Here is a 24629-nt window from a genome sequence, read left to right as displayed (position 1 = left end):
ACGTCACAGACCTCTTTTCCGCACGATGGCGTATGAGCGAGCTGCTGTGGCAATTGGAAACCGGAGTCCAACTGCGCATCGACACCACAGACTTGATCCTGATTCTCACATCCACGCACGAACGAAGGATCGCCGGAGTTACCATCGTGTGAAGGGAAGTGAAGTCACTCGATCTCGGTACAAGATTATTCGCCGACAAACGCGAGTCGAGGAAGTCGAATTCGGAGACCGCGGAGTTCAGAAGAATCACCGACCTGGGGTTTCCGGGCATCCATTGACTCGGTGGGCCATCAGCCATGACGAGAAGTCACTGTAACGCAATGCAAGGATGAGCTGATATCGATCCAGACAGGACGAGAGGATCTTTCAATTGTTTGACGATAATAGCTGAGGGAAAGGAAACAATCTCCTGATGGACAGGAGGAGCGGCTTCCCCAAATCCTATCACCTCCACCTATGGAGTATGCCACTCCATCCTCGTGGAAACGCGGTGCGAGAGCTTCCTCAGCCACGAATAGCTTCTGGGGAAAGGGTCAATCAGGCAATTCGTGTTGTTTTCTATACGAGCACATCGATTCTTCCGGAATTGGGATTCGTTGGCAGCATAGGACGCATGGGCGATTTTGCGGCGGTGTCGAAACCTGGCCATCTGCGGGAGCGGGTGGTCCTAAAATCGCGGCCGTGGCACGGTGAACTTCCACTTTCGACCTCAACCGGGGGCCCCTGGGGTCAAGGGCTCTCGGATCCGACCCGCATTGTCGCGGTGTGGTTTATCACGAGGCCACAAACGCGGTTGGCCTTCTTGCTGGACCTCCCGGGTAGACTTGTCTCTTAAAAATGGCTCCCCTGATCTTGACTAGATAGATCGGTTTGCTGGAACTCCGTAGAGTTCAACATGCAGAAGACTGGTCGACACAAATTTTCTGTGCCGGTGGTACCTTGGGAATCTTAGACAGGTTGAACCATGACAATATTCCGAGGGATGAAAAGAAAGTTCATATCCTCGGCTTCTTGCATGAGGCTGCAGAAGTCTTTTCGCGCGCACGGCGGGGCTCATGTTTGTAGTAAATTGGTGGGAAGGGCCTGCTGCTAAGGTTGTCTGTACTTGATTCACTATTGAAGCTCCATCCACCGGATCTCGGACCGCCCACCGGAACCCCAAGAGCAGCCTTGAAGTCCTCGACCCCCGTCGGTTAATTGGATCTGCCATGGCCCGAGGGTAATGCCATGTTGTTGTTGTTGTTGTTAACCGGTAATAGCGTTCTGGCACATGTTGATTGAACTAGAATTCTTTGTCGGGTCGGACGTGATACTACTTCCCCCAAATGTGGGCGTAAGGTTCTGTATCTGGCGAGCTTGATACCTTTGGGTTCAACGGCTATGCGATCATGAATGGAAAGGCATATAGCCGAACAGGGTGTGAATTCTACCTGTACGAGATTTTGGAACTGTAAATGTGCCTGGCGAACTACCTAGGTAGGTAGGTGTGGATTGGGATCCCTTGCATAACGTACATCATTCTTTCGTTCTGAAATGCCTTGTTTGTGCAGGGTTTCAGATCGTTGCGAGTAGTAGCGTAGACCATACTGCCGTCTTGGCGGGTGTAGACGGAGCATATGCAAACGAAGGAACCACGGTAAAGTGAACGCATTTGCTGCTACGGATATTGTGCAAACAAGTTGCGCGCAAAAAATAAACTCGCAATGTCACTGTGAGAATCCATACGTAAGCAGAAGGGTAGCAGATAGTGTTCTTCCGTTCACCTGTCAGATTATGGTGCGCAGTGCTTTCCCTGCCTTCTCAGCGTCATATGGTCAGCTTATTGCTAAGTTCCTCGTTTGCATTTGACTGCTTTGCTCGTTCACGACGCCTTCCTATTCCATAGTGCTCTGAACTCAACCCAGGACGACCAGAAGACTCATTATTGTAAGGCCCATTTTCCCTGCCCTGAATTACCTTAGTCATCGCCTAGTTCTGTGAAACCTGATGCTTCGTCCAAATCAAAGAAATCGTTAACACTGATGGCAAATCCACGTGTAGACATCACCGGCTGATCATCGAAATCATTCTGCTGATCCTTCTGATCCTCCTCTTCCTCCTGAGGGCCTGGACTTAGTCCCGAAGAATGGACATCTGAGTCGTTGTATCCATTGTGTAGAATGCCGAAATTGGATATCGTACTGTTTCTGTGTATGAGAGGTTGATCAAGACTCGAAGAGTGTGCGAGGTCGAAGCCCATGTCTGTTTCTCCTGCTTTTCGCTTCATACTACTCGATCCGCTGGGCACTGCTGGTGGCGGCATGTCAACCTGTCCAGGGTTCAACAGATTCTCCATCAAATCCTTCTCGTGCTCGGTGAGCCGCAGGCCGTGCAACAAATAACCAAAGGGATTGCCGAGAGGTCCTTCATGGAGCTGCTCATAAATTCCTGGAGTGGGGGTAGGACAAGAATCAACATTGTCTGCGGATGATGAATGATCGGTAATGAGAGATGCGGGCGAGCACGAATCGTCGTCATATTCATGGTAGATATGAGTCTTTTTGAGGCTCTCGCTACGTTGTGGTTGATGTTCTGGCTCGGGACTGTTTGGTATCGAGTATCGTGATCGATCGTTTGGGTGAAGATGTTGGAGATAGTTTTTCAAGAGCGACGGCTCTATGAAACTAGGGAGACACGATTTGGGTGTCACAACAGATTTTGCGGAAACCGTAGGTGTTTTTGACAATGTTGTCAGTCTAGCATCCGAATTGGATCTTTTGATTGTTTGTTTTATGCCTCCCGCTGACACCGGAGTTTTACTGCGCTGTTGAGAAGGTGCTGAGTGAGTATGGCGGCGCTGAGTGACTTGCGCATTCTGGTTTAATCGAACAGGCTGTTGCTGCCGCTGTGGTTTCCCTCGTGCAAGGCCCGCATTGAGATCTAGCTTGCGCCTCTTGGTAGCTGGCTCAGTCCATTTGTTACCCAAAGCTTCGAGTTCCTCGCGAGGAAATAGAAGATCGATATAAGACATATTTAAAAGTCGCCGAGGCGTCAACGACTACCAGACGCTGCTGGTGACTTGTGAAAACTGTGGTTGATTGTAGTAACAGTAACATGGAATGGTGGATGGTTGATAAGTGGGAGGGATGAAGTCAACAAGGCGCCAAAGGAAATAGAGGAATAGGATTGAGGGACGGGCGATGGGGTATTAATCGTCCAGGAATATGCAATCATAGTAAACGAACGTACTAATTTAGGGAGCTTTATGAACTCAAAAAGCATTCACAATTACCATGTCTTTGTGAGTACGACATACACACTTTACGGCCGTGGGTCGTCCAAGGCTTGACCTGACCATCATCATGGGAACATTATTTTGATGAAATGTGTTCGGCCCGAGTCGGACAAGTCAGCAAGTCAGAATGTACCCATGCTTGCGAAACACGATCGAGATGTTTAGTATCAAATGGCGACCAGGCAGTATGCAGAATGCCGAACTAAATTGATCGCATGGCTCGTACTCTCTCTCTTCAACCAATTCTCGGCCTTGATTTCAAGCCTACTCGGTACTCACGTCAGAGTGATCATGGATCGAGTCGGCAGGGAACACCAGTAGCCCCAAGCCACAATAGCTAGCGAGGCTAGGCTGACGAATGATGCCCAGGCCAGGGGCCATTGGCGTACGTCTGGTTGACTGTGGGAACGGCATGGCGGAGATGCTTCGGGGTGAGGCCACTTTTGTTCCTGGAGTCTCCGGGAAGCCCCGGACAATTCAACATCCCCATGTCTTGAGACCACTGTGACACCCAGCCTCAGTGGCATTGCTGATCGTGCGCTCATCCGGAGATGGCTCCTACCATCAACATCCAAGAACTCTTGGAGGAAACTCAACAATTGGGCTACAAGTCCACGGCCAGAAGGATGGAACCTTCCAAGAGCATGCCTGTTCGTTTAGATTTCTTGTTCTACAGGGACATTGCAAAAGCATCCGCATTCAGAAATGAAAGCTAGCTTTTCGCAAACAGATAACTGTAGCGCACGGGAATGCCTTTCATTCGATGCAAGTCTCCAGAATCAACTACGAGTAGGCTCACCAACCCACCACCAAATTGACGCTAATTGAAGTCTCCGTCGGCGCTGGTGCTGTGAAAAGTTTTTCCTGCCGTTCCACCATGTGACTGGCTCATAAGGGCGAATCAGCACCTATTCCGAGGTCTCCGGAACCTCAACGATCCTTTACATTATGTCCGACGGCAGGGAAAGACGAGAACTATTTCGTGATCCGCTTCATCGGCTCCGATGAATGGGCTTGGCTGAGAATCCCAGATATACGAACTAGTTCTGAAGTTCTGTTTCGAGCTAGAGCCGATTCATGTGAGTTGCATGCAGATTCTCTTCTTCACACCCTACGAGGCTATGAGGCTACGACGAGTTTACGATCCTACGAATCGTACAAATATTTGCTAGAGCCTAGAGACCGTATACAAGGCTACCCAAGACCTTAACTTCATCCGGGCCACGAAGTCCGATGTCGATTACAAACTAGATGCACTCGGTGACGAAACCTGGTATCAGTGTTGCTGATTCTGATTCTAGACCTCCTGCTCCACCTGGTCCTGGGTCTCGGCACGAAAGAAATGTTCACACATCAGCCACCAATGACAGAGTCCATGGCTGGGAGTGAGAGTTACGACTCGTAGGCTGACGTGATTGGCCTGCAGCTACTATTGGAATCTGATCGTGCAATTGATATCCTGTACTAGTCACACCAAATTGAGTTCATTCATTTCCGGGGAGGATGAGTGCCACACGCCGAAATTCCGTGGACAGGAAAGCGTGAGCCTCTGCAGAAAAAGTTGAAATCCATTTTATAGTGCACCTTCTTGCGGCTACAAATCCAGTTTTCTGCATCTTGATGACTAGACTTACTGCGATTTTTCGATTGTTACTCGCTATCTATTATGAAAGGTGAGTATTTCATCCAAGGCACGAATGGGGCACGACGAGTATTTATTTAATAAGCTCAGACATTTGTAGGTCTTATTCTCGGTGTCCGCAGGTATGATTTGCAACTTGCTGAGTGATTTCGCAAACCACGAGGCCCGTTCTGCTGTCCACGGATTTAGCGATTTGGCCTACAACATATCGAGATTCGGGTGTCCGTGCAGGCTAGATCTTCAGCTGAGTCTTGATACATTGCCTTGGCCGTTATTGAACTCATAGTCGTTCTTAGTAGCCTCAAAAGTTCGGAGTATGACCTCCACTTAGCGAGACTCGCAATCATCACACGGGGTCGATTTGTTATGATTGAATATACATATATTAATAATAATTGAGCTAGAAGCTCACTGTCGTCACTAGAATGGCATTTCAGCCCCAAACGCAGAGGATGCTGAATAACTCCGGCAAGATGTCGGTTACTTGAATGCATCATGATTGGGCATTGAAAGGCCTGACAGAATTTTGTCAGAAGTTAGGCCCTCATGCCCGTGCACAAGCATTTCACGATCCAATCCCATGGAACAATGTGAACCGCGTCTCTTATTGAACGCCAACTCCTGCCCGCCTGGCCCGCCTTGAAAGACCCAAACCTTCAAATCATCACAATTCTCGACCTCGTTGTGTCTAGAGACCCCTGCACCCCGCATCTGAATCTCTGGGGCTGATCTAATAAGCCAGCAGACTGTCTGGATTGGATGAGTAGTAGGTCTTGCGTACCGACCAGGAGCATGTCGAGCCTTCCCAGTCTTTCTTCCACCACCTGCCACTTATCCTATGTTTGATGAGTGAGAGCAACAGCCCGAGAGCACTTGCATTTGTCAGAAAGTCGTACGCCTAGTTCAAGTCCACCTCATCAATAATCCAGTGCCATCCATCTTCATCGACAACTGCGTATCGTGTCACATACTAGAAGCATGGGCCGAGCAGTTAATCCGGAAGACGACAACTGGTTTGGTATCCAGGATCCTCGGAAGAGAAAACAGATCCAGGACCGACTGGCCCAAAGAGCCAGAAGTGAGTTGGCTTGCACCATTCAATCCTGTTTGGACTTGTGAAATTGGCGCTGTTTTCTGACACAGCTTTGACTTATCAGGGAAGCGCCTGGCAGAGTCGAGGAAATGCCCCTCTGCGACTACAGATTCTGACATAGGCGATAATGCCAATACGAGTACCATCGTTTCTCGTTGTGTCAAGCTTCCCATGAGAAGCGAACGAGGCTCGCCATGCCACCATTCCAGTATACCTCGCTCTCCCGCCTCGTACTACCAGGCTTCAGTGCCTCTAAGCACGGGTGACCGAGCCATTTCGACTCAACTGTCAGGATCAGTATACGCTGCCCTTTTCAACAACGGGTCTCTGTTAGGTATCTCCTGCTCGACAGGTATACCAGATATCTCTCGTGCGGCTGGTTTGGAAATACCAGAATCGTTACATCCTACTAATTTACAACTTAGCACTGTTCACCCAACCTGGATCGACCGCTTTCCTTTCCCGAAGATGAGAGACAACATGATCACTCTGTTAGGAATTATAAACGAAGAGGAGTTCCTCGGAGACTTATTCTGTCTCACTAGTTTCACTCTAGACCCCGATGCCTGTCCATGGGATCCCGCGGCATGGAAGATTGGGAAGGAGTTTTCAGAGAAATGGGGCTACTTGTTTTATTGATAACACTGTTATCTTCCTCAAGCGTGATGCAGATATGTATCCCTTATCATGCTCCCACAAGTGCGTCCTTGATTGCATTTGCAAGCTCGATGGGTTTACCGATGTTGGGACAATGATCAGCATCCAAGCGAATAACGTGCACCTTGTTACCAGAATCCTTCTCGATGGCTGCGATCACGCTGGTTTGGAACTCCGGGACCAGAATTAAGTCCTTTTCGCAGAATACCCACGAGACCGGCACATGCTCATAAGCAGGATAAGTCAACTCTCCAGTAAAGCTCGGTGCCGAATGTCGAGACATCTTCTTCGCGTATTCCACTCCCTTTTCAAATGGGATCTGGGAGAATGTACGTCTCGCGGTGGCTTCGAAATCGACATGACGCATAAAGTCTCCCTGTCAGAAATGTAAGCACCTGAAAGCTAAGCCGGGACCAACGCCATTTTCTCAACCAACCTCAACCTCAAGATAACTCGGCAGAAGATCTCCCATCAGACCCCTCAACGAGGTCCCCACAGGCGGCACCACGGAAGTCACATACACAATGCGAACGATACCACCTGTCTTTCCAGCCGCCTGCCGCTGTGTCTTGAGAACGTCTCTCGCCGCCTCAGAGCCAACAACGCCTCCATACGAGTGTGTCACAAACACGACATCTTTGCCCTCATCAGCCAGCTTCTCCGCAACACCACGGAAATAGTCCGCGTCCTCATACAGGGTCGCCGCTTTCTCCGGAGGAAGACGGCTCGCGGATGGCAAGTTCTTCACAATCGCCTCGTATCCGTATTCGCGCAACTTATCAACCGTGTCGAAGTAGAAGTAGTCCGGCGAGAAGGAGCCGGGAATGATGACGATGGAAGGCTTGGACTGGGCCATGATGTTTGAGGCAGCCAAGAAGTATTCAAGTGCCAGTGAAGGAGAAGGAGGGTTAAGAACCACTTCGAATAGACGCTTAGAGTCTGTCTGTGGCTCGAACAAGAGATTGCCGCTGTAGTTAGGCAGACCTTTCGCTAAGAATGCTTGCTATCGTCCGCACCTACAGTCCAGGCTCTCAAGAGACGACGAGATCAATATCAATGTGGTCGGTAGTTCGTATCCGCAATCTTCTGCGCAGACGAGTCGCTGCTTGCAGAATCAAACCCCAAAAGGAGAAGCCTTTGCCAGGTTCGAATAACACTGTATAAATACTTGTCGTCCCCAGACAGACTCCCGTGTAGCAGGCCAGTCTGTCCCCGCAAAGTCAAAGTGGGCTTGGGAGCCCGTCATGTCAGGTCACGCAGGTGCCGACGGCGCATATCAGAATATAGTAGATTTTCAAAGTCAGAAAGAAATGTCCACTTCGGGCGGTCCTCTGTCCTCCACCAATGAATGACTGCCCCAGTCAGTCAGTCAGTTCACTTCGATTGTTCCTCGGCTACTGCTGCCTCGCGAGCCATGCAAATGGATGAGTGATAGTCAGTCCGGCTACGCTTCTACGTGGAAGAAGAATACACGCCAGAAACGATCGTAGGAGTGGAAGAGGAGGTTAGATGGTGAAAAGCCCACTGCTGTCAAGAGGCTGTGTTATTTCATTGAAAGAAAGCCCACGGGATTCCAGACCTACCGGCCAGTTCCACCGGCCGGTTGCGTAGTTCGCACCTTGCGAACACGTTACTCTATATATTTGTTCGCTTGTGCGCCTGATCTTCCAAGCGAGTGCCAATATGAATACTCGAAGTGCGTGGTGTGTAGTCACCCGCGCAGAGACCCTATCTAACGATTCCAATGTTCTGGGAAGCCAAAATTGAAGTCCAGCATCTGGTTTTTACGCCACTTAGGCGTAACGAAAGGTACAAATCATGCAGGCTTCCTTTTACCACCTTTCAACCTTTATAACATCGATCATAATGCGCAATTTATTGCTAAGTGCGCTCGCATTCTCGTGAGAGGCCCTGCTCGGACTTGGGTCGTTCAGTTCCATCTGTCATCTGCGTTCGTACCTTTTCTTGCTGCTGTCCGCCGAGCAGAACTTGCAACCGTCACTTCGACTCGTCCTTGACTCTGACCATCACTACTCGAGTTTCCGTTCAACATACGCCCTGGACCAACCGCCACACGACTTTGGCCTTGGCTGATGCTATTTGAGTGGCCATGTCCACGCCTCTCGTCTCGACGTGCTCGGCCTTCAGCCACAGGGGTCAAAGAAACAGGTGTACTCCCACCACTGCTCTGGCCACCATATTGAGATCTTATATCCTTGTCGCTAGATCCCGACCCTCGTGCAGAAGCCAGCATGCTTTCACGAGTGCTCTGTCTAGAGAGACGATGTTGGCTTACCACTGAGGCTGTCGACTGACGTGGCAAACGGCTCTTGTTAACTCCCATGTCAGGTACTGCACTAGCAGTTTGTGCGCGGGAAAGACTAGGCATCACAAATGCTGGCGAGCTCTCACGCCCATAAGCTGACCCATCACGGCTTGCCGGACGCATGACATTGGTTCCATTGACGTAGACACCATTGCGTTGCCTTCTTGGAGTTTGCGCAATGGGTGCGTCGTGCATATTTATGGAGGCACGTTCGGATCTGCCAAGCTGAGGTGATGTGGGCATGCTCATTTGACGATCAAGGAGATGTGGAGGGGTGGTAGAGCTCGTCCGCCGCTGGAATTGCGGATGTTTTCTTCTCCCACCATTGATGGCGGTATTTCCGCCTTGACCGCTTTTAATGCTCACATTATCTGTGTCTTGGAATGAACGAGCGATTTCACCTGCCATACTGCGAACAAGGACCGCTGAGTCCGAGAAGGAAAGCTCGTGGATGACGTCATAGAGACCGTATTGATCCAGGAGGAAGCCCCCTTCCTCCGTTGAATCACAAATGCTGCCGATGATACGGAGCAGATTGAGACGGATGGCTGGCTTGTTGTGCATCAGTTTTTGACCCAGAGTCTCAAAGAGATGTCCACTTCTGGCCATGGATGCTGCGAGCGGTGGTGATAGCCGTAGTAGTTTCTGCAAAGGCTCCAACAGATTCTCGAACGAAGTGGATTTGCTACTGGTGAGTGCAGCTACAATGGCCGAGGTGAAGTTTTGGTTTTCTAGAAGATGATCTTCCACCCTCGCAGTTTCTTCTTGTAACCAGGTGAATATGGCATCAAGTGCCGTAACTTGCCAATATGGATCGGAGAGCAGCGATACGTAGAATGCTAGGCCTTTGTTTTGCCACAATTCTCGTCTTGCTGCTCTTGTAGAATGGGCCATATCGCACAAAATGGGCAATGCAAACTCCTTGACCGGAGTCTTCTCCTGTTTCACAATTTTGATGAGGATAGGAATGATGCCGACCAGAGCAGCATCTTCCTGCCTTCGCTTAGACAGGCGACAAAGATTGTAGATCGTGTTCAAGATCTGATTTGACATCTCCCTAAAATGTGACTTGTTCATATTGTTGCTGAGGAGCTCGGATAGAACATCGATGGCGTTGGAGTTGTGCAGAGCATCAAGGGTGGTGGAGAGCATTGAGAGGTTCTTGATGAACTTCAGCATGGTCACCTGGTGTGCCGGAGCCATTCGTTTAAGATTTTTGAGAACTCGGTGGAGAACTGTCCTCTCTGCCACGAGTTCTTTGACATAGTTTTCGGCCTGTGAAAACACAAAGAAAATACTAGCGATACGGCCTTCGCAAAGATCAGCGAGTTCCTTTTGGTCGCCAGAGTCTGCAGGTTCGAGCAAAACTCGATTCAGCACAAGCGACAGTGGTTCCAAGACGGAATTGCGAGATAAAATCCGGCAGAAATCGTTCTTCGGAGTCGAGCCTTGCAACTCGAAGACACTCCAAATACCATTGACTCCGATCAGAACCAGCTCACGATCATCATCATAATCATCCTCCAAGAAATCTACCAACACTGTAAGTCCACCTGCACTAACAAACATTTGTAGTATCAGCGTTGACGTCTGATACATCTGCCTTACGAATGCAGCAGCTTCGAGCCGAATTTCTCTCGGGAATTTTTTTGATGCGAACTTGTTAATCTTGGGAATCCCGCCAACGAAGCAAACATTCTCCTGAACTTCGTCGTCGTTGAAGATGATGGCATTCACAATTTTGAGTAGATTGAGCACGACATCAAGCCTCATGCAATCCTCCAGAATTTCCAGAATAGGAAGAACACCATGGGCACTGACGATGACATTTTTCGTTTCTGGGAATATTTCAAAAAAATTCATCAGGTCTTCCGAGATCTGAAGCAAAGCATCGTCATCCTGCAGGACTTTGAGTTGTCTAACCAGCGCTTCGACATCTGTTCTGAGACGAGCGTGCTTGTCACGTGCGATGTTCGATTCGAGATCTAGCTCTGGCAGACCTTCTTCGAGTTGAGCGAATGGGTCATCTTCATCATCGGCGTCAGGAAGCCATGAAAGATTCGAAATCTTCGAAAGCATCAATTCCGAACTGCCTTCACTGTCAGGCTTCTCAAACACTTTAGCGGTTTGTGCAAAGACATCCGAGAAATCCTCGTCTTCCTCATTCTCGGCAAATCTTTGAATCTCGATTGAAGATCGCGTTCTCCGCATTGATAATCTATTTTTTGGTACCGGATTCTTTCGCAAGCTCCCACCCGATTTGGGTGGCCGCATGCTTTGCATGAGATCAGTTACACTGGGTGACTGCAAGATCTTTGAGGGACCTTCATTGTCCAAGCGCATGAGTCCCAGTTTGGTGTCTATGGCCAACTCATTACCTTTGACGATATCGGAATAGTCTTCGATTGAGCTTTCTCGATAAAGTCTTGTTGGTGGTGGCTCGGGCGTAGTCTTAGGTAAGGGAGGCTTGCTTTTCGACAAATTCGTGGTTTGTCGCGCTGAAGGAAGGGATGCTTTACGTGGTGCTGGTGAAGGAGCTGTCTTGGTCTTTGACTTGAGAGGTGCTTCAGATTTATGCCTGGAGTGGCCTTTTTCGGGCTTCTTAGCAGGAGCTAAACGGACTGTTCTTGAATTATCAGACAGAATGGTGGAAGTTGCCTTCAATGTCGAGTCTCTGTCTTCCGGGCCATCGTTTTCTTTGCCGTATGCGCTCTCCACAGCAGCAAATGCCTTGAGTCTTTCAGAAGACAACATACCACCAAAGTTGTCTTGAGGCCTCAGATGAGCCAGATCCAAAGCACTTGGGGATATTGCAGTAGCAAAGTCATTGTCCCAGTTATCGTCATCCTCAATCGAGCGAAATCTTGTTGTATCCGTATTTAGTGGAATGGGTGACTTTGTGTGTGATTTGAGATTATGCATTTCCTTTGCCATGGGCACTGGACTGGCAGTAGAGGCTCTCGAATTCTTTCTCATTGAGTTACCATTGGGCGAATCTTTTAGAGCCTCGTTCCATTCTTGAACACTTTTTACGGCTTCTGTGTATTCTGTCGCATTCGTGGGCGCAACAGAAATGGTTCTTCTGGCATTGGCGATCCATGGATGTTTGAGAAGCTTCCTTGCAGAGACACGCAGATTGCGATCTTTCTGGAAACACTGCATAAGGAAGTCGAGTACGGCGGGCGAAGCACCCTGAGGCAGTGGTGGGTGGTCGTCATTGACAATACGAAACAAGGCTGGCATGGGCTGAAGTGTGTGATATGGCGGTTTCCCTTCGAGTAACTCGATCACAGTACAGCCTAGACTCCATATATCGGAAGCGGTGGTCGCTCCAGTCAACTCTATCACTTCAGGTGCCATCCAATAAGGGGTTCCGACCACGCTTGACTCGGTCAAACCAGTTGTCCTGCTGGCGACACCGAAATCGGCAAGTTTGACCAAACCTTGCTTGGTGGTGAGAATATTGGCCCCTTTAATGTCCCGATGAATGACACCTTGTTCATGTAGGTAGACGAGTCCTTGGAGGACTTGAGACATGTACAAGGCCACCAAATTTTCCGGAAACCTGCCGAAATTCTTGGAGATGGAATGAAGAGAGCCATTTTCACAGTACTCCAGGACGATATTTAGAGTCTCGGGAGTTTTGACAAAACCATTATACTTGACAATGTTTGGGTGATCGAGATTCTTCAGCAGGTCGATCTCGAGCATGATGACTCTCAATTCGCTTTTGGGAAGATCTGCCAACTTGATCTGCTTGACAGCGACTGTCTCGCCAGTTCCCCAATTCAAAGCACGATAGACCGAACCAAATGCACCTTTTCCAAGGCAATCACCCAATTGGTAGTCCTTCAATTCAGCAACATCTTGGGCCTTTGTCCTGTCGTCCTTCTTGGTAGGGCTTGAGGGGGTCTTGATTGGCCTGGCCTTAAGAGCCAAACCATCTGTGGGCCGGGCAGAGGGGACATCGTCTGGAGGATCGGCGGTGCGAGCAGGCATTTTGAAAGGATTGGAAGAAGTGTGTTAGCGAGCAGTGGTGAATAAGAGATAGATCATTTTCTTCGCAGTGTCTGCAGTCGGTTTCGATAGGAAGAGGTGATTGGCAGATCGGTCCAAGGTCCAAGGCAGTACGCCGTGTGTGAGGTATGGGGAATTGGAACTGATCATCCGGCATCAACAGAGGGAAGAGGGTGTTGATGCAGCTGCCATTCGCTCGAGCAGATCGGGCGGAGTGTTGTATTGTTGGTTCATCGATCCATCTAACGAGAGGAGGCGTAGCGAGGACTGACGATCAAGTTGACCAGCGATAGTATGGATTGATGTGCAGGAACAAGCACGAGATTGGTCTGGCTTGGCTGAGATGCAAGATGCACGATGCAAGATTCCGAGGTGGATGTGGATGTGTGAGGCGAGGTTACGGATGTAAGCGCGGACGCAGACGCAGACGCAGGTGCACGCTATTGACGCTGGCACTTGGAGGGGAGATGAATTCGTCTCGCTTACTCACCCAGGGGACCAAATAGGCTTCTTGGGGGGTTCCCGAGGCTCTTTACGGGGTGCCTAAAGATCCCCTCCGGCTTGGACCGGCACCTAAAACGGGGTGAGTTAGGTGGGGGCTTTGGCTATCAATGAATTTGAGTTTAACGCTTCGGACTACCAGCCCGGTATGAGGCTGGGTGCTGTGCTTAGGTAGGTGCGTAACAAATAAACAGCATGCGACCCTGGACGACATTCAACTCAAGGCAGCATTCGGCTATGTGGGACTCATTGTCCAATGCAGCTTTCAATCTCTATGGTGACACAGTGATAAATGTTCGTACAGGTACACACCGATTACGAGAGGAGTGTTTTAGCAATAGTTCTTCCTGTTGCACCAACGACTGGTTGCCATGTGGTCACCAAGTCTATCAATCATTCCCCGCGTTGAAGCTAGTGATGGCAGCGGTGATGCCAGCACAGATCTCTTGCTCCTTCCTCGTTGGCCTATGAGATGTCTAACCAAACACACGGTCCATGATACTGAATTTTCCCACCATCGGGTGGCGCAATATCGTCAAGTTCATGTCAGAGAAGTACTTGGCAGCATAGCGTAGGCTAAAGCTCAGAAATGCCCCGACCCATGCATATCCAAGTGCTCTCGTTTTCCCTGTCTATCCGTCAGTAGTCTTCATCTTCTGATAGAGTCAGACTCATCGCGTACAACTTTCTTCGATGCCAGCTTTCCTTCCAAGATATATCACGAAGTCCTCAAACGTAATTGCGATTGGCTGAATCATGAAAAACATGAACTGGTATTTCACACCAGGGTGATACTCGGCGTTGAGAGACCCAACATGGTGTATCAAAGCGGAGATGAGAAATGCGTTGTAGAGCTGCAAATAGCGCGAAGTGAGAGTCCCTTTCTTCACTCGAAGGCTGCCGACTAGCAGCGTATTCCACGTTTCGAAGATTCGTCGGAGAAATTGATGCCTAGAAGAAGATCAATTTCAGACAGGCGCACGAGGGTCCAACATACCAGCAGCTGCCCCAGATATTTCGGACTGTATAACCTCTCTTGATGAAAGAGCCATACATGGGTGGCCAGGATTGTGGCCGAGAGAGACTTGTTCCTACAGCTATTGCTGCCAGGAGGTAATAGCCCAAGGCCATACTGAAGCCACTGTAAAGACCCCCTAACCAAGCGAGGCTGATTTGTTTCGTGACCGAAAGGGAGAAAAAGTCTGGTGCATGACTTTTGTTGCCAGTTGGGGTCCGGAGCAGGTACCAGTCGCGAAAGTCAACAACAAGAAAGGCCAGTGAAGCTCTGAGCAATTGTTGCAGGACGAAGGTGCTAACGAGTCAGTGCTGGTGGTTTGAAAGCGATATATATGGGTCCTTTTACCTTCGTGATACATTGTTGGGGACATGCTCAGTGTCTTTGACACGCCAGTTCCATCCGATCCCCCTAGCAGTAGTGTATAGATCCAGGTTCCACTTGAACTTCTGCCAAAGAGTCATATGCTCCACTTCTTTGGTAGTCTCGATAGTTCCATCAGGACGGATACGGTGTAATGTCTGCTCAGGATTTCTCAAGAAGGAAAAGTCCACCAGTTTGAGCATCGCCAAGCAAACATTAATTGCATTTATATAGTCTTGGTCAGCTCGACCTGTAGTATGCTGTCTGAGGCTATATGCACAATATATGATCGGGGGTATGGCGATCACATTGCGGAACTGCCCTTGCGGAAGAAGCAATGTAGCAATCCCAAGAAGATTTGCACCAGCCGTGAAACGGTCACCTGCTTGAAATGGACGGTCCGGTGGTGGAAACCACTTTGGGTCCATCGAGACGAGAGAAAATATGGACAAGAAGACGATATCAAAAACAAGATCTGAGAAGCGAACAGGCCGAATATCAGGTACTCCGTACGAGGTATCATTGTATATATCACTTGAGCATTCGTATTCGGATACGGGAGGTCGCCATGATCACCTCAATAACCAGTAAGGAAGCGCCTGGGCGATTAAGCGATGCACCAACCAGTAAGCGAGGGGTTCCTACACGTCGTTGCCGACAATGTGCTGCAGGGCTTCAAGAATCAAGGCAGAATATATCAAGTAGGAGGCAGATCACGGATCAATTGCAGGCTGAACAAAAGATTGCCAAACAAGTCCATCCAGTACATTTCACAAATCCTTCGCTCCGTGATAGATGCAAAGAAGAACTTGAAGTCCAAGCGGCGTGATGTGAATATGCCAAGACTTGTTTGCCAAGCCACCGCTATGCGAGTCACTTTTAAGGCGTGAGGGAAGTAGTGGCTGGCGGCACTCCTCTTTAGGGCTGTCAGCCTAAACAACAGGGTCACTAGGGGCACTTAGGGGCTAGTGTTTTAACTGGGACGAGTTGCACTAGGCTACCGTTCCCTTTCGGCGGCGGCCAGCCTCACTTGACACTTGCCACTCGTTTTTGCGGTTTGCTGTTTGCTGCGCAGGTGGTCTTTGACTCTTCCCCACCAAACATCAATTGTTCGTACTCGTAGCCTGAGTCTTAGCTGCTCCCCCCGTTCTTTTTTCCTTGCCGCCTCAGCCCCCCGTTCCATCGTCCCATCGACAACTGTATCAATCCACCTTCTCAGCCGACATCACAACCTTGAACAACTCTTTTACAATCCACCACCAATCTCTCCACTCAACCTCTTCTTTCATTCTTTGTCTGTAATTGTTCTTTATTGTCGCTTCTTCGTTGAATCTCCCCTCCTGCAATTTTTATCTGCCCCGGACCACCGACCGGCTATCGCGACATCATGGGTTTGCCGTAAGTTTGTTCCCATCCCTCCATCGCAGCTTGCCGCGGCTGCGCGTCTTTTGCCTGGGCAGCAGCCTTTTCCAATTATTTTTCATCACGAGACTGCCATTGACTGACAATGTTCGCATTTAGTATGTTCCGAGAACCCGATGAGATCGCTGCAGAACAAGCCGCTGCAAAACTCGATCAAATTGCCGCGACCAGGCGTTCAACTATCCGCCGCGAATCTACCGTGCGACCACATCGTCAATCACCTCCCGAACGTGATTCCGCTCGTCGACCAAGTCCACGAGCCCAGAATATTCATCGTTTCCGAGACTTGATTTCCCGCCATCAACGCGACCAAGAATCCTATACTCGAAATGCCGAGATAGAAACACAACTTGATCTGGAAACACAAATTGAATTCCTGCGGAGACAACGCATGGAAAGAATGAGAAATGGCATCCCTACTTCCCGCATGTCACCAGACGCCCTCGACATGTTCACTCGCGCTGAAAGCCACCTCGATGATAGCCCTATGAATGATACTAGTTCAGATTTGACTATTGACATGTCAACCCCACATGCCTTGGATACCGTCTCACAGAACCTCCCACGCCCATCTCGAGAATCCGGGCTGAGATTTGAGGTTGCGGCCTCTTCGCACTCTGAATCTGAACAGCCTCGCCGACCGCGCTATTCTGGGCGCCTCACCCGCAGAGCTGGCAGCAGAGCCGGTCCACCTGGATCGGGCCCTAACATCGCAAGTTTAACCCCGGGGTTTGCGCCTGCTCATGGCCCCTTTCGCCAAACTTCACAACCGATCGATGACCGATTTTCTCGGGAACCTGATGCGTCGTCGACTGCCGTTCCTGGTCTGCCGCTCTCGCCGGTTCTAGACCATCCTGAATCAGACACAACCCAAAACCAACCGCCTTATCCTCCTTTACGTCGCGTCAGCCACTTATCTCCACGCCCTATGAACAATACTGGTGCCAGAGTAGATGGCCTGGGTGACCGGCTTCGAAGTCCCAGCCCAGTGTCTGACGGACATGACGAAGAGAATTGGGCCAATCTTTTGACTACCATTCAGCCAGGAAGGGCAAGCAATGCGACGTCATTCATGTCCTCGAGGTCTGATTCTCAATCCGATTCGAATCGATCATCACAAGCAGCTACCACCGCGACAAGTTTTGGAGAAATTGGGGGCGATGACTCGTGTGACCTGGATTTGCCTTTTGGGATCACCGAAGATGATGTCCGCGACATCCGCGCCCGCGCTGGAAGACTCCGACCGCGAGATACATTCCGCACGTCCATGGAGAGGATGCACGAGGACTTGAATCGAGATATGGATCGAAGCGAACACCAGATGCATGAATTGACTCTATTCTCCAATATCCTCGTGCGAATGCAACGAAGGGAGGAAATCACTGATGACATGTGGGCCGCAGTCGGACTGTCGCCAGATGTTGTGTTAAGAGGCGGTGCCTGATACTTCCAGGTGCTTCAAAATCTCTCTCTGTTCTTGGGATTGGCGAAAGTCTGTTTTGCAGATTCGGAGCTGTACCTGGGATGCAGTTGATGATTTTGACTGAACATGTCCATGATGGTCCGGGGTGACATTTGAACTATCTGGGGAAACACAGTCAGATATCTGGCCCCTTTCTCTCCGCGTGGACCAGCGATGGAAGCCCAAAGGCTTGCCGGGCAGCTGCGCCGACGCTACTCGCATTATGCTATGCCTGTATTGTTGCGAGAGGATCAAAATTTCTCTCAAAACTACTACCACACCAACGGCACAACAGTGGCGAAGATGCATTCTTGTCGGCGACCACATGCGAGACACACAAGAAATGAACAACAGTATCTTATCGCCAGCATTAGCATGGCGAGCCTGACTACTTCTACAGATTGTCGAGATATACGATCTCGCACACAATAATAGGTTTGAGTCGCAACAAAAAGTACGATCATCTAGGCTGTGGTATTCACGGTACTACACACCTTGATGGCACAATGATGATGGTCATTTAATTTTCTTGTATCGAATAGGTCCCAGAAAGGGAGGCGCTGCATTATCTGCGTTTACTGGGAAATGCTTCTTCACAATTGTTGGATAGGTATCTATCTATGGGCACACACAGGTCATGGAGGTAGCAACTACATAGGACTGATTTTCGGGGATCCCCTAGTAGGTTCACTTTTTGTGCTGGGCACATGAGGCAATGTGACATGACTTAGGGACCTGAGCAACATCGGATTGCCTTTGGGATTGACAGAGCGAAAGGGCGGACGTGAGGCCGGCGTCTGTGTACATGGCTTCACTGTAGCGTCTTCCCGCTCTGTGGCTGTGTTTCCGATACGTTGAGCGCCAACATGGAAAAGTTACCTCGTTACCTGAGATATAGGTATATGGTACCGAAAATCGGTACCTAGGAAGGAGAAACTATCGACTTTCCAATTAACATTGCTGTTCCTGTGCTATCTCTGCAAGTCTTGTTGTTGCGTGGAATTGTGAACCTGTCGCATTTGATCTGCCAGCTACCGGCGTTCATAGTCTTCAATCGGCCTCTAGTTGGCCTGCACGATCTGTCCATTACATTCGTAAATTCATTCTCCTTCATGATCACATGCCCACGCCATCGGCCGCCAACGCTGCAATACTGTCCATGCGCATCATCCTCTGTTTCCTGAAACTGTCCTCGTCGTCCTCGTCGTCCTCGTCGTCGTCCTCCTGAGCGGCGTCCTTCTTGCGATCCAATTCGTCCTGCACGTTGATGAGATCCTGGCTGACCCAGGTTTCGTCCTCGACGCTTGGGATCACCTCGTTGACCTCCAGCCTACTATCCAGCACGTGACGAGCATTGCGCATATCGCTTTCCTTGGTGCGGGCCAGACTTTCGTCGAAGGACGCTGAAATGCCGGCCGCCAAGTTCCGCTTCGCGACGCGCTGTGTGGCGCGTTCGATGTCTGCGTCGACGAACCATACCTCGTCCATCAGCTCGTGCGCCTCGCGCCAGCCGTCTTCGTTGAGGGCCGTGTACAGGCCTTCGAAGATCATGATGCGTGCTGTCACGGGGATGGCGATGTCGTTGGTGACGGGGTCCTTTACGGCGTGGTCGAAGCTTGGTGCGAAGATGGTTGGGGTCTCGGGTGAGATGGGCTTCCTCAGTTTAGTCACGAGGTCGAGGTAGCTTTGTGCGTCGAACGTGAAGGCCGCGCCGCGTCGGAAAATGGCTTCCTCAGCGTTGGGCATCTCGGATAGTTGCTTGCGTGTTAGATGGTAGCCGTCCAGTGGCACGACGAAGGCTATATCAGGTTGAGAAGGGTCGGTGCGTGATGAAGAAGTGGGAGGGCTGTTGGGGAATTTAGTGTGGTAATCTTGGTGGAAGACATTGTTGATGCCATGCGCCACGCAGGCGGCAAGTGTGGTCTTGCCGCTGCCGGGTATTCCACTAATGGCGATAAGGAGGCGCTGAGAGCCATCACATTGCTGGAATTTCTCTGCAATGTGGCAGTAGGTGATAAGTATATAGCAAGAAGAGGCGGAAAGCAAGTAGGAAGACTCGTGTGTATAGACCTACCCCAGGTTTGCTTGACCAGCCGGTCAACGTGAGATTCCATGAAAGCAATGACAGCAAGATGGCTTGCTCGGTTGATGTTTTGATATATACCTACCTATGGATCTCAAAAGGGGTGATAACTATCAAGTATGTCGATCCTTTCGTAGCGAGTGGTTGTGAGCACTCATATGATTGACAAAAGAGACGTTGGACAAAAGGAAGTCACAAGGCCTGCGTCATGCTGCAGATTAACACCAGCCTCGGATTTCCCAGGAACCCCAGGCCTGTGGATACGGGATACACTTGGCCCGCGTCGCTCGAGCGAAGACAATATCCGATGACCGATCTGCCCAAGATAACGAGAAAGATCCTTTGGTCTTAGCTAATGCCAGGAGGACTAGATAAGATCTGAATAAACTTTGAAATGTGTTAGTTAACTAGTAGGAGACAGTGAATGTTCAACATATATGAACCACAGCAGGTTGCATCTCCTTTTTCGACGGCTTCCTCGGGGCCTCCCTTAGATGACGTATTCGCTCGTCAAACCTTCCCCAGGATTATGCTCTTTAACTAGGAGGGCCCAGTTGTAGAACACTCACGACCATACTGCGTACCCTTTGTTGAAACCATCGTGCCTCTGCCGTGTACACGGTAGGTACAACCACTGCAGCAACTGAGCACTGTCCAAATGGTCTATCATGGTGTCTCTCGTGGTTGTGGCACCTGTAGGCGGAGGCGGAAAAAGGCAAGGCGAACGTGTTTTATCCCAAGCGATGCTTACAATTCATGCTAGTGTGATGAATCCAAACCTGTTAGTCAACCTGTAACGCTACACATCTAATCTCTCATTCTTCTGATTGTTGAGATATCGCTGGACCATACATCACGGCTCTGCACTATCTTAAACTCGTGGTGTTGTCACAGACTCGCTTGAAAATAGGGCCATCAACATGGTGGCGCAAGTTGTGGATGAAACTGACAGTGCCAAACATAGTCATGCGTCCGATGCGCTAAAGCCAATATCATATGCTCAGGATATCGAAATGAAGGAGACATGATTTTTCGGAGGTCCCTTCCAAGTGATAAACGAATGTCTTTGCAGTTGCGTCCCCGGATCGCGACTCAGTCGACTTTCTGGGCGCCGGAGTCACTTTTAAACGGCTGGCAAGATGTTCAAATTGAGCAGTGCGCGTTGACAGCCTTCTTTCGGAATTATACGGTGTCACCCGCAGATCATTCACTTTCAGGCGGCTATCTCGATGGCCTGCAGTTTCTTCTGAACGAGGCTAAGCCGCAAAGCGAAATGCTTCAGGCTTCAACAGTCATTGCTTTGGCCAGCCTCGGCAATCGACGTAATATATACCCTCTTCTGGTGAGAGCAAGATTGCTATATCTAAATCTTTTGCGATCATTCAATGCCACCCTATCATCGGACTCGGCATCCAAAAATGTGGTTCAGCAATTCACAACTGCCATCCTACTGGGTCTGTATGAGGTTCGTTGACACCTCCAGCCCAGGAGACTAGAGGTATTGCTAACACTAATAGTAGATCATCACAGCAGATGTGGCGAATTCTAAGAATCATATAGCTCATGCTAGAGGTATTGCTGCAATACTGAACACAACAACCTCGCCAGTCGATCTGGCGAATTCCGGAAAGTTGTTCCACATTGCCAATGCACTCTGGTATCACGATCCGTTGAATGTCAGTAGGCGAAAACGTAGCGAAGTGTGCACTCATGTTCTTACTAACGGCATATAGTTCCAAAGGCCGAAAAGTTTGGCTGTCGTTTGCGATAGGTTCTCCATCAACACATGCCCTGCAGTCAATACGATTGTCAGCGACATTCATCCGGTTTTGCAAGATGCTGAAGTGATTCTGGCCAGCCCCTCAGCTCTATCGGATGACCTCCGCACGGTACTGCAGAAGGTTATTATTCTTGACAAAGAATTTTCCAAATGGGTACTAAGGCAGCCCGATGCATGGCAACCAAGAAGTCTCAGATCTGAAATTGGTCCATCTCTGTCTTATCCTAGCTGGTGGCCAGGAAGATTGGACGTATACCTCGATTGTAATTCTTCCACCAAGTACTTCGCGCTATCTTGCTGACAATCATCAGTATATGTTGCAGCAGCATGGAATGTCTTTCGCAAAACCCGTCTTATGCTCCTGGACATTATGGTACGATGCCTATCTCGACTCCAGGAGAAAGACACCTACGGCCAGAAGCAGGCAGAAGCCACAGCTCTGGCTTATCAGATCATGGCATCCATCCCATTTCATGTCGCAGATAATGTTGAAACCCTCTCTGAGCTTGGTCATTCAACGACGGTGACGGTGAATCCAGGGAGAGCGGTTGGTGGCCTACTACTGATGCACCCTCTTTACGTGGCAGCAAACCTCTCAATAGTTCCACGGCATTTGCAAGATCAGATGAGAGATTGTTTAGCATGGATTGGTGAGAATATGGGCATTGGACAGGCTGCCGTATTTTCGAAGGTCAGCACATAAATCGAACAAGAGACCAGTGGTATTGGTCGCTAACCACAGTAGGCTTCAACGATATTTCCAAACGATTCTACTCTCCAAGCTTTGACCCTTATCTGGGCAGGCATATTCATCAGGTCTGGCTAAGGACGGCGTCGGCATACATCTGCTTGAGAAGATGCGAAGTGCCGAGTTCCTAGAGCTTCCTGGTTGCTCTAGCGTTGGCTTTGGGGCTCTTCCCACCTTGGATTCAGGACTGAATCGTCGTACTGCAGTCTCATGCGATCGGCTTGGTAAATTTCAGAAAGGAAAGGGGAGTCTGGCCATCGAACAATTGCACCATCCATGCACCTCTCTCCATCATACCGGCTATTACAGACAACGGCAGGTAGTGTGCCGGAGATCATCATGATTTGGAAATGTATGTCAAACTCTGGGTCTCTCGTTGAGATACTCTACCATGGGACTCTGATCAACTAGTTAGACGTTCCCCATTCGAATTGACCAGCCGTCGAATAGGGATGAAGAGTGAAAATATCCACCTTACCGTCTTGGGTTAGGCTTGCGCGATTGACCTCGATATGGTTAGAGCGAGCCTGATGCCAGAGTCAAAGCCTCCATGAATACTCACCAGTCAGGATCAGGCTGCATGGTGACTGGCAAAATGATGCTGGGGCTCCGGACTTAAGTGTCATTTTCCGTCTTAAGTTTGAAGTTGAGGTATTATAAGAAAGTATAAAATGCGTCGATGCACCGCCTGAACATATTTATTTCATTTGCGCCATCTACATCTTCAAGCATCGAATATTGAGCTGCTCACTCCAATCCACATTCGCAAGACCCTTTGTTCTCAATCAAACCTCTCATCATCATGTCTACTCAAATTGTCCTGGCTCTCACTGAGATTGGAAAGCCCCTGACAAAGGTATCTCTCCGTGGCCCCGACACATTTGAGCTCGCGGCCAATGAAGTCCTTATCAAACTCATAGCCACCGGATGTCAGTAGCCTCTTCTACAGGATTCTCCTCTCCACAACATCTCTGAAGACTTATCACATCTGACCAAGCACTTACTGCAGTGGCACCCTTCGATCAAAAACTTCGCGATAGGGGATTGATGAACATCGGCCAAAGCCTGCCCGCAGTGCTGGGTGGTGACTTAGTCGGCACAGTTGTAAGGACGGGGACAGACATGACTGAAACTTTCCCGAATGGTTCTCAGATATTCGTCCAAATGATGGCCTTGCCGAGAGGAGGTTTGCAAAGCTACACAGTAGTCGATGGAACCTATGCAGCGATTGTCCCACCAAGTATCCCGGCGACCGAAGCAGCACTCTACCCTATCAATGCTGTTACCATCGCCTTGGCTTTGTTCACGCCAGCTGGACTTGGGCTACCATTCCCCGGAACCCCAGAATCCGCCAATTTCGATTATGCCAGCCAGAAGATTGTCATCATCGGCGGCGGCTCAAATACTGGGAAGCTAGCGATCCAATTTGCACGGATTGCAGGCATCGGCACGATCATTACCACGGCGTCAGCATCGAACAGCGCCATCTTGAAAGATTTCGGAGCGACCCACGTCATTACTAGACAGGATGCAGACGCAGACTCGCAGATCCGCAAGATCGTCGGCGATGACTTGGTACACGCACTGGACACCGTCTCAGCTGGCGGCTACAACCTGGCTCTGTCGGTCCTCTCAGACACCCAGCGCGGAACACTCGTCCGTCTCACTCGCGGCCCAGTGGATGAGGCAGCCCTCGCCCAGAAGAAGGCGGGCGTGCAGGATAAACATGTTGTCGGCTTCTCCGCGGCGATCCCGGCTTTTGGGGCGTTGTTTTGGAAGGTGTTCCCGACTTGGTTGGAGAGCGGTTTGGTCAAGCCGCTGCCTTATAAGGTTATTGAGGGCTTGGATGTCGATAAGGTGAATGCTGCTCTTGATCAGTATCGGGATGGGACGGGCTCGGATCGATATCATGTCAAGTTCTCTTGATGGCACAGTTCTGATGTAGTTATTCACTCGTCTTTTCGGTCTCGTTAGCAAGAGTCATAAGCAGCGCTAGAAGTACTGGGCATCCTGATGTTTGGTGTTTTTTCATGTACCATTCTGTATATCGCGCGTGTAGGGCTCATACAAGTGTAGTTGGATGGATCGATTATTGGCCGCCATTCCATCGCATCCCTGCTCTTCTCCGCCTTTGGGAAGGCAGCCACATGTTCTGCCATTGGCTCAATATTGTACAATCCCTGCTCCTGTAGCCAGTCAAGAATACTTGGTTACCACCAGGTGTACAGACCAATGGTCTTTGTCTC

General features: G+C 49.8%; 7 protein-coding genes across 7 annotated transcripts; 3 read left to right on the top strand and 4 right to left on the bottom strand.

Annotated features, from left to right (window-relative positions):
* Positions 1-1957: 1957 nt before the first annotated feature.
* Positions 1958-3010, bottom strand: LTR84_001388 (uncharacterized protein; the record flags this gene model as incomplete). Its single annotated transcript, XM_064845012.1, has 1 exon — positions 1958-3010. The coding sequence occupies one exon, from the start codon at positions 3008-3010 to the stop codon at positions 1958-1960; it is 1053 nt and encodes a 350-aa protein (XP_064707270.1).
* Positions 3011-6694: 3684 nt separating this feature from the next.
* On the bottom strand, positions 6695-7522 carry LTR84_001387 (uncharacterized protein; the record flags this gene model as incomplete). The annotated part of the gene is made up of 2 exons (XM_064845011.1): positions 6695-7042; positions 7103-7522. The coding sequence occupies 2 exons, from the start codon at positions 7520-7522 to the stop codon at positions 6695-6697; spliced, it is 768 nt and encodes a 255-aa protein (XP_064707269.1).
* Positions 7523-8596: 1074 nt separating this feature from the next.
* Positions 8597-12991, bottom strand: LTR84_001386 (uncharacterized protein; the record flags this gene model as incomplete). Its single annotated transcript, XM_064845010.1, has 1 exon — positions 8597-12991. The coding sequence occupies one exon, from the start codon at positions 12989-12991 to the stop codon at positions 8597-8599; it is 4395 nt and encodes a 1464-aa protein (XP_064707268.1).
* A 3284-nt stretch (positions 12992-16275) lies between these two features.
* On the top strand, positions 16276-17754 carry LTR84_001385 (uncharacterized protein; the record flags this gene model as incomplete). Its single annotated transcript, XM_064845009.1, has 2 exons — positions 16276-16286; positions 16410-17754. 2 exons carry the CDS (start codon positions 16276-16278, stop codon positions 17752-17754), a joined length of 1356 nt encoding a protein of 451 aa, XP_064707267.1.
* A 1134-nt stretch (positions 17755-18888) lies between these two features.
* Positions 18889-19886, bottom strand: LTR84_001384 (uncharacterized protein; the record flags this gene model as incomplete). The annotated part of the gene is made up of 2 exons (XM_064845008.1): positions 18889-19766; positions 19847-19886. The coding sequence occupies 2 exons, from the start codon at positions 19884-19886 to the stop codon at positions 18889-18891; spliced, it is 918 nt and encodes a 305-aa protein (XP_064707266.1).
* Positions 19887-20915: 1029 nt separating this feature from the next.
* Positions 20916-22338, top strand: LTR84_001383 (uncharacterized protein; the record flags this gene model as incomplete). The annotated part of the gene is made up of 4 exons (XM_064845007.1): positions 20916-21320; positions 21376-21531; positions 21589-21898; positions 21947-22338. 4 exons carry the CDS (start codon positions 20916-20918, stop codon positions 22336-22338), a joined length of 1263 nt encoding a protein of 420 aa, XP_064707265.1.
* An 847-nt stretch (positions 22339-23185) lies between these two features.
* Positions 23186-24309, top strand: LTR84_001382 (uncharacterized protein; the record flags this gene model as incomplete). The annotated part of the gene is made up of 2 exons (XM_064845006.1): positions 23186-23312; positions 23381-24309. 2 exons carry the CDS (start codon positions 23186-23188, stop codon positions 24307-24309), a joined length of 1056 nt encoding a protein of 351 aa, XP_064707264.1.
* Between the last annotated feature and the right edge of the window lie 320 nt (positions 24310-24629).

Source organism: Exophiala bonariae (genome assembly GCF_035927105.1).
Source record: "Exophiala bonariae strain CCFEE 5792 chromosome Unknown scaffold_10, whole genome shotgun sequence".
Lineage (NCBI taxonomy): Eukaryota > Fungi > Ascomycota > Eurotiomycetes > Chaetothyriales > Herpotrichiellaceae > Exophiala > Exophiala bonariae.
Note: the sequence above shows the minus strand (reverse complement) of the source record. Positions and strands in the feature narration are given on the sequence as shown.